The sequence below is a fragment of the Magnolia sinica genome, chromosome 19 (genome assembly GCF_029962835.1).
Source record: "Magnolia sinica isolate HGM2019 chromosome 19, MsV1, whole genome shotgun sequence".
Lineage (NCBI taxonomy): Eukaryota > Viridiplantae > Streptophyta > Magnoliopsida > Magnoliales > Magnoliaceae > Magnolia > Magnolia sinica.
In genome coordinates, this window is record NC_080591.1 from 7,671,651 (window position 1) to 7,682,076 (window position 10,426).

Here is a 10,426-nt window from a genome sequence, read left to right on the forward strand (position 1 = left end):
ACTCATTCATAGTTTTTCACCTATTAAGAATTTTAAATACATATAAGAATCACATTTTAAAATATTAACGGTGGACGTTCAATGATCATTGTTTCCTATGGTATGGTCTACCTGAGATTTGTATCTTCTATATTTTTCGACTCATGCCCTAAAATAAGTTGGCAAAATAAATGAACGGAGTATACACACAACGCATACATTTAAGTAGACCCACATTTAGCATACCACCGACATCACTGGATCTGAGATCGAAGCTAAGTCGCATCCCCTAAATAGGTCAGAGTTTACCATTCGAGAGTGCATGAATCACGCTATGCCAGACAATGATATGATTGATCGAATCAAAAGCCGATTCCAATCTCCCCTCTCTATGTGCAACATCCACTTGTCGTTATTGCATGAGAAATTATCTGATACTCTGTCACTATACGTTACTTGATATACAAGCAGATAAAAATACTAACACATGTGACATATATTAATACAAATAAAACTGACTGAATTGTGTAACCCACTAGTTTTAACTTACAGTTTAAAAATTAGATTGGTTGAACAATTCTAACCGTTGATTCATGTACACTCGTTTATTTTAAATAAGACACGTTGAGTATTTTTCATTTTTCACCCTCCAAGATAAAATAATAATATTTTATTCATATTAAATTTAAATGGTTAACATTAATTTGAAAATTTTATTTTAAATTACATGTGTTCCATATACTTAATTTATCAATAATTTTTAACTGCATATGTATCATTCATTACATTCTACTAGAGTACCAAGTATTTCGCTTATTATATATATAAATGTAAAAATCCTCTTCTGCATGCATTGTAATTTAAGTAAGAAGAACCCAACATAAGAAAAATGTCAAATCTTCATTTGAAACTATTCTTCGTTCTCGTTCTTGTCCTCACCTTATCTCAATCCCCTACCACAAACGCTACAGGTACAGAGCTGATTCAGAATACTTGCAAAAAGACCACCTACAACAAGCTATGCGTGAGGTATCTTGAAACCAATAAAGAAAGCTACAATGCAGATGTCGCCGGCCTCGCAAGGATCATTTTGGAGAAAGCGCTCTCGACCGCCAAAAACCTATGGTCACAGACATCCGATATGTTGAAGAAAACGACAAATGAATATAAGTTAAAGAGTGTATGCTTCAACACATGCCACGAACAGTATGGGGATACAGTAGATAAGATCATGGTAGCAATACAAGCAGTTGAAGCCCATGATTACAATCTTGCCAAGTTATATGCAGGATACGGATCAAATGCTGCGAAGATTTGCCAAGAAGAATTCGAAAAAATTAATCAGAAATCGCCTTTATTCAAGAGGAATAAAAATCTGATACGGCTTTCTACTATCGCTGTAGAACTTGTCTCTCTTCTTTAGATTGTGTTTCATGATTAATGAGTTTGGTTTTGTTTATGATTTCAAATATTTCAAGAAAATTGATATAATTAAGCATATATAACTTCTTCTTTTCTTTTTCTTTTTTTGTTATTAATGTTGTTGTTGTTACTATTGTTCTTATTTGTTATACAATAAAAATAAATTTACAAAAAATATTATATTAAATTATAATATTTGCATTATATAATTAATATTATTCCTATTGATATAAATATTTTTATATATCAATAACATATATATATTATAAAATATATTATACTATATAATATAATAATATATTAAATTTATATTACATATTTATTAATATAATTATAATAATATTTATTTATATTTATAAATAAATATAAACCTTAACAATATTCTGAATAGATTATGTATGTTAAAACAAATAAATACTTTCTCAAAAACATTGTATTTAGTATATATTTTAAAATATAATACCATGCATTTAATATATATTATGTGAGAAAGTATTTATTTGTTTCAACATACAAAATCTATCCAAAATATTTAATATATAATATATTATAAATATTATATAGTGCTATATATATAATATAATATATTATAATTATATAAATATATTATATTAATTTATATATATATATATATATATATATATATATATATTATAATATCTCTCATCCCTTATTTGTAATATATTATATATAAAAAACATATTATTTATAATTTAATATATATATTTAAAATAATTTATAATATATTTCTATTAAATTATAATATAAATATTATCAGTTATTTATGATATAATATATTTTATAATATTATAATAAAGAATTATTTACCACATAAGTGTCACCTATCTTCTAAAAAATCTGATCCATACAAAAGGTGGGCATCATCACGAAGATCACATGTGAGAAAACCAAACAGATATATTTATTAAGTTGGCTACACTGTTGAAACTGTATACCAATGAAATTAATGGGGACAAAACTCATATGTAATGCTTACCTAATAAGTAGATTGTTCCAATTTTTATTTCATATGATCTTCAACGGTATAACCTAAGTTTTTACAGCTCAAATTTTCCGCTAACTAGACTCACTAGCGAAAGATAAAAACGTCGTATGTTAAAATTAACATGCAAGGTCACATGTGAACATTTATAGAGGTTAGTTGTGTATTCGCTCACGTTATCATGAGCAGGTGCCTTTGCGAGACACATCCTAATAGTAAAATATTTTGTGAGATCTGGACCATTGATTATATAGGAAATAAAATTTATAATGTATTATAAGAAAGATTTCTATGCTGATTCTTTGGATATAAACGTCCACAATTTTTTAACGGTCCATTCTCTTCATACAATTATAGCTTCCTAATGAGTAGAATAATCTAACTTTTTTTTGGGCCAGGGAATACTCATCCTTCTTCTTACTCAATTAGAGTACTAGATATTTCACACCTACAACATGTTAGCGCATGTGCCGCGAATCCCGCATCCATCTCATGTTATCTGAGTATATACGTAGGCAACTTGCGCGACCGAGATAGAAGAGATTCGTACGAGTACGACACACAAACGCAAGATCTAGGCCCTATAGACGGAGAAATAAATGGCTATATGGGGCACATGCCAAGTGGACAGTGAGAGAAAAGATCAACAGTTTATATTCAAATTATACATATTGAACACCTGAGTGATCACTGTCATGCCCCAAACTCGGAAACCGGGCTCACAAAATTTCCGATCGCCGAATCCGGCGCCGACAGCCTCCGTAGAACCCCATTCTTGGCTCCCAGCGCCCATTCGCCAGGTTCCGATCCTGGGATGCTACAAGGAGGATTTTTAACATCAGTTTGATTCGTAATCAGCATAACCAAGGGCATAACCCACAAACAACAACCAAAAACTCCATCACATTTCCACTATAATAAAAAACTTTACAAGTACAATGAGCATAAGAAAAATACAATGAAGATGAACAAAACTCCAAAAATGATCTGCCACGCGCCTAAGCCTCAGCGCTGCTGCGATCCAACGTCACCTACACGCAACAGTTGTGCATAAGCTTATAGAAAGCTTAGAGGGTGGTGAAAGTATATGCTCAAGGTGGTAATACAACTATACAGTATCAGAGTAATGCGGAACAACCTGATGAATGTCAAGAATACCATAGCCGTACCAAGGCCATGCGGTACAAAGAATGATGTCGGCCATACCAAGGCCATGCAATGCGAAATGCAACTCAAGCACACAAATCCTCATCTAAATCCACATATCGATATAACTCAAAATCTGGAATATCACTGAGGTCTAGTACACTCCAAGCCAGATTGCCGCCCCATCGCACGCAATAAGGTGAGTGAAAAAGACCTCACTATCCGCCTGCCAATATCGGGCTTGGCTCGTCAATAGCGGACCCATTCCTCGAGCTGGTCAGACTCAGCCTAGCATTGCCCCCTACTCTCGGGCGGGTAAGGCCGTACCCCCTTCCAACCGACCACGACACAGTGGAAAGCGCAACCATCTGGTAATCGGCACTCAGCGCTCATGCACCCACTCGGTCTAGACGTTGGAGCAACCTCCTGGTACCATAAGGGTTTAGGAACTTTCACCTAGGGATATCTATCGCACCCTATGTAGAACAGTATTTCCGGTATCCAATCCTGCCAACCACGATACGTCTGTGGAGGCTATGGCCCTGATGTCGCTAGGGCGTACAGTAACCATATCACACAATGCGAATGCATGAATCACACTATTCAGTCATGCAGTAATCCTGCGCGTATCGTGCGCTCATGTAGGGCAACACCCCCTGTACGGGAGCCCCTAAACAATCTGCCCGAAGGCATATGCGATGATCAGTCATTTCTCATATCAAGCATACGTATGATGCATATGGTCATGAATCATGGAACTAAACATGCTATATAGGATAAATGATAATTATAACAAAGATGGGCCTAGACGGCCTACACATTAAACGTACGAGCCTAACAATGGGCCTTAGGGAAAGTCATAATGCGGACATTTAACCACATTATATTTGCAATGTGGACGTCAAACCACCATTGCTCCCAAGGCATAGCCCGACGTAAACATCATTACATAACCCATGTTGGGATCACACATTGCAATGGACCTTAGGTACATCCCATTGGGCCGTAAATACATCAAATGGGCCAAATCACATGGGCCTTATATTCATTAAGTGGGCCACATCAATGGGCCGCACCAATGGGCCTTATGCACATCGCAATGGGCTATAACCCATGGGCCTTAGAATGCATCAAATGGGCCTAATCTTATGGGTCGTATGTGTATCAAATGGGCCTCGCCAATTAGGCCCCATATGTACATCAAATGGGCCTAAACTCATAGGCCCCAAAACATTTTTAATGGGTCATAACCCATGGGCCCCTAATACATCTATGGGCCTCGACCCATGGGCCTTACATCTATATCCAGGTGGGCCTCAATCACAGGCCCCAGGCCACAAGCAAACTGAGGTGGGCCTCCCACCAATATTATATTAAATATGATATAATATATAATATATATATATATACATAATACATATGATATTATATATGATATAATATTATATATATATATATATAAATATACACACGCGCACACACACGCACGCACCCACCCACACACGCACGCACACACATCCCAGTGGGCTCCACCGTCCGGCTGGACGGTGGCTTTAAAACACACACACACCACTGTGGGCTCCATGTGGGGCCCACCATAATGTTTAGATGTCATCCAACCCGCTGATAAGGTCACATGGGCCCAGTTGAAGGGTGAAAACAAATCTCACCCTGATCCAAAACTTCTGTGGACCCCAAAAGGATTTCAAAGGTAGAAGTCTAATCCCACTGTTTCCTACGGTGTGGGCCACCTGAGTCTTGGATCAAGCTGATTTTTGGGGTGGGCCCACGTCAGGTAGTGGCCCACCCTATGAACGGTTTAGATAGCATATAAACATCAAGGTGGGGCCCACAGCTTCAGCCGTGGGTGGCTGCTGTGTTATCTCTTTTTTTTTTTAATTTTTTTAGAAAATCCATGGATTTTACATGTGGGGTCCATATTCAGTGAATCCACTCCGTCCAGTAGCCCTCTATGGCTCAAGACAAGCAAACCAAGCCCAATATTGGGCATATTTCAACGTATAAAAGGTTTAGGGAAGGTTTTAATGGTGCAAACCACCATTTGCTACGGTATGGCCCACCAGGACCTCGAGTTGGCACCATATCTTGGTTCAACGCCTGAAATGAGGTCAAGAAAGGAATGGACGGCGTGGATTGAATACATGCATCAAGATGGAGCCTACACAAGTGGACCACCTCATTGGCTTGAAACCAAGCTAATTTTTTTGCATTTTTCCCAAAAACGTCCAGCGTCCCTGGATGCTGGACCCTTGTAAATACATTAGAGGTGGGCCCTGCTTAGGTGGGCCACCTCATTGAGGATGGTGTGGATACTAAGCACAAAGTGGGCCCCACTTGTAGATGGCTTGAGTAGGATGTATGCTTCAGGGTGGGATCCATCCAAGTGGGCCATACAAGCATGATATAATCACACATAAAAAAAATGAAATAGAGAGAGAGAGATAGAGAGAGATAGAGTGGGACCCGCGTGATGGAGGGACCCCGGCACTATGGGCCCTCCCTTGCACTAAATCATACATCAAGTGGGTCCCATTACATGTGGATCCATGAAATCGAAATCCAACGGTGGAGATCCCTTCTCCACTAAAATAGACGATCTAGATGACCCTAAGCATGCAAGGAAATAAACATCATGATGGGGTCCATGGAGAATGGCCCCATCATGGAATGATCATGATGATCCAAGTGGGCCATCAGCCACATCTTAGGGTCCAAAGTGAGATCCAAACCATTGATCGGTTGGTCTCACTTGGCCCATCATAAAAATATCAAAATCTACCCTATCAAAACACCCACCACTTGATCCTCTTGCTCCCTTGGCTTCCTTAGCTCCTTGTGCTTCTCTTTGATGGAGGAAGATGAGAAATGGATGGTTGAGATGAGAGATCTAAGGATGGAAAGGTAGGACACACATGAGCATTTTTCTCACCATGGGAGGGCTTGGAGAAGTTCATACGTATGGTGCTCTCTTGCTTGGATTGGATTTGAAAAAATGAATAAGAGAGAGAATTGTAAAGGGAGAGAGAGAGGGAGTGATGGGTGATGGAGTGATGGATGGGAGAGAGAGGGATGGGTGTGTAAGAGGCTTTTTGACTTTTTTGGCAAAAGGTGTAAGAGAGGTATGGGTTTGTGTAAGAACTTTTTGACTTTGGGGGTTGCTTGGGAAAGGGTGAAAGTTGATGTGTACTTGACATGATGGGATTGATTGATGTGACACCTTGTAGAGATTCCCTGGAAATTCGCACGTGCGGCGTTTCCTCGCACCGAACGCTGGCCCACATCTCCCAACCAGAGCATCGCATTAGCGCGCGAGTCGCGGCATCGGAACCGCGGCGACGACGCGGTCGCTAGGGTACAAGCCCTGGGTTGAGTCGACTCGGGTTGACGTCACGAGAATCCAGGTCACGCGCAAATACCGATTAAGGGTCGAAGGTTGCCGGAATTCGACCGGGAAGACCGCGGAAGCCTATGGAACGGTACGGTCTAAGATACGGGGCTTACAATCACAACCGTTGATTGGATGGAGACCTACTCTGATAGACCATGGTGTAAGAATCCAAGAATCCCAACATTGTGGAATCCTTTAAACCCCACCATAGCATGTAACGGATACTTAAATTTGATGTGGTAGACAGTTGAGCTAGATTCCACGGAAAGCAAGGATCATCTAGTAGGTGGGGCATTTTTTTAAAATCTTTTTTCAAACACTCAATTTCCACACACATGTACAAGTTCTATTTGTCACATTTGTTGGCCTATCTTAGATGGGGCCTACCAAAAAAGTATATTGGGCAATAATCCTAGCCATTCATTGAACGATTTTTGAGAATATGAATCGAGCCCAACCAACAATGAACAATCATTTGTCGTAAGTGAAATCAGCAGCTATGATCACTTGATCAATGCATCTTTCAAATGTTGAACATCCATAGTTGAGCCCACCAGATGAACAGTTCAGGTTTGCTTGTGTGGTGCGGGTAAGGAAATGAGTGTTTGTTGTATGCTGGCTTAGACCAAGATGCATTTGGTGGACGCAGATTGCATCATGTCTTTGTGAGGACGACTCATGGATGAAGATTGACAGGTGCGTTGTTGATGTAGAGCGGGTCGCAGACAATTTCATGGCCAAGATGGATTGGAAGGCCCGGTCGGTGATAGAAGTGATCCGGACCATCGAACCTTAGATTGGGCGTATCTCACAATCCGGAATGAGTTATCGGGCATAAAATATATGATTTTGGGGTAGAATGAGCTACTTTAGCCACCCAACCCTGCTATGCTGGGTTGCGCAAGCCGGATTTGTGAAATACCCCCAGATCGATAGGTGTTTTCCTATTTTAATTCTGTTTTTACTATAAATAGTAAGTTTTAGTTTGAATATAACTCTTCATCCGTTGGGCTTTAGGAGTTACGACCAACGTGAAAAAAACTTAGAATAATTAGGAAAATATCTTGGCGAAGCCAAATAGGACACTTACTATTTTTGGCTAAAAACCATGCGCACTAGTAGACATCACAACCATCTATAAATAGTAAGTCGTGAATTCTAGGAGTTTTAGTTATAGTTTGCTTCTGATTTCTCTCCCATTGCTTGGTATCCCTATTTAAAGGGTTGTGACTCGTTTATTTCATTCATTAATCAATTTCAAATTTTATAGAATTTATTTTCTATTTTGCTTGGTTTCTTTCTCTTGGATTTGAGAAGCCTCTGTGAGGAGTCCAGAGAAATTTCATGGATTCAAAATAGTTATTCTCTTGAAGAAGATGGTGCTCGACCTCATCATGTTCATCCATACGTTAATTGGTATCAGAGCAAGGATTCCTCTAGGGCCGATGGCAAACAACGAAGACATGAGCCAAAGTCCTGTGGATAGTGATTCAGAGATTCATTAACTTGTGGGAAGAATGGAAACTTTCCACTGGGAGAGTTAGTTGACCATGCAAGGGTTGCAGGCAACCCTCGACCATCTTGCGGATACGCTACTTCCGCCCCGAGCCCTAGGCGATGCTCCACTGCCTATGGTTGCTTCACCACCCATGGTTACTGTACGATACAACCCTGATTTCCGTAGAGCACTACCAGTGACAAACCGTAGGGTTACACCAGATGATTCAAGTTCTAGCGACGAGAACCTTAATGAAGGCTTTGCCCGATGACTAATCCATGGAGGCAATTATCTAGATCGTGCTGAAAAAGACTATTGATGTAAGGATGAACTTCCTAGTTTTAATGGTTTATTACGCATATAAGATTTTCTTGATTAACTAGCCAAAGTAAAAAGATATTTTGATTACATAGATGTGCCAAATCATAAAAAGGTAAAATTAGTAGCGCTTAAACTAAAATCTAGTGCTTCTACATGGTGGGAGCAATTGCAACTCTCACGAGCCCGCTAAAACAAGGCGCTCATCTCATCATCGCCACGGATGAGATGTCTTCTTTGATCACGATTTCTCCCCAGTGATTATGAGCAAATATTATTCCAGCAATACCAGAATTTTTGATAAGAAAATCAAACTGTCATAGATTACACTGAAGAATTCTAGCGGTTGGCAACACGAAACGATCTGTCAGAATCTGAGTCACAAAATGTGGCACGATTTATAGAAGGGTTACGATCGACAATTCAGGATCGAGTTCAGATGCAACCAATTAGGACTGTAGATGAAGCGGTTCAGTTGGCAGGTAGGAAAAAAATACAGCTTGCAAGAGTCTTGAATCGGTCTTATCCTTCAACCTGACCCCCATAACGGGTCCTACGTAGGATTCAGTACTAGCACGAGAAAAATAACTAGTAGGAGAACATCCTCAACCTCCCACAACCGCAAACTATGGTACAGGAAGTGGCTCATCTAGGCTTCAACGTGTAGCACCCACAACAGTGGGCTCGAGTAGGATTCCAAATCCTTACGTTTGGTCAAGGTCGAACAATTGTTACCGTTGTGGTCAACCGGGCCACTTATCAAACACCTGTCCTCAACGTCCCTTAGCACACTTGGCTATAAATAAGGGCACTGAAGGTAAGGCAGTATAAGAAAACTCTAGCTTTAATGAACATGAACAAGCTACTGAGGAAATAACAGATAGCGATGAATTGACGGGCGAGGATCATGACGAATCTCTAGTTGTGAGGCGATTACTATATACCCTAGAATTACATCCATAGTGACACAATATATTCTGTACGTGGTGCACTGTCAATGAAAAGGTTTGTGATGTGATCATAGACAGTAGCAGTGGCGAGAACATCATTTCGAGAGTGATGGTAGACAAGTTGCAACACCAACGACAAAACATCTTTCCCCGTACTCAATTGACTAGATAAAAAAGGTAAACGAGACCAAGGTAATTGAACAATGTACTATCTCATTTTCAATTCGTAAAAATTATAAGGATCAAATACTTTAGGACATGGTCGACATGGAAGCATGTCATATGTTACTCGATCGACCCTTGCAGTCAGACCATGATGTGACCCATCAAGGACGAGACAATGTCTACATATTCGTCAAGCATAGTTGAAAAAAAATCCTTGCCCCTATAACACTAGAGAACCATACTGAAGCCTCTAAAGTGGAGGGGAGTTCCTTCTTGACCATTCGAAATTTCATGGGGGAATCTAAGAAAATCTGCGAGATATACGACGTAATGGTGAAGGGCAAAGAATCGAAACCCTCAAACATTCCTCCAAGTTTAAGACTATTGCTAAACGAATTCAGAGAAGTTTGACCTGAAGATTTACCTGATGGATTGCCCCCTATGAGGGACATTCAACATCACATGACCCCGTCCTTGGGGCTAGCCTACCCAACCACCCTCATTATCGGATGAGTTTGAAGGAGTGTGAGATACTT

General features: G+C 39.7%; 1 protein-coding gene across 1 annotated transcript; it reads left to right on the forward strand.

Moving 5' to 3' along the window:
- Positions 1 to 868: 868 nt before the first annotated feature.
- LOC131235656 (cell wall / vacuolar inhibitor of fructosidase 2-like) lies at positions 869 to 1,402 on the forward strand. The gene has a single exon (XM_058232927.1). It carries the CDS (start codon positions 869 to 871, stop codon positions 1,400 to 1,402), a length of 534 nt encoding a protein of 177 aa, XP_058088910.1.
- The last annotated feature ends 9,024 nt before the right edge of the window (positions 1,403 to 10,426 follow it).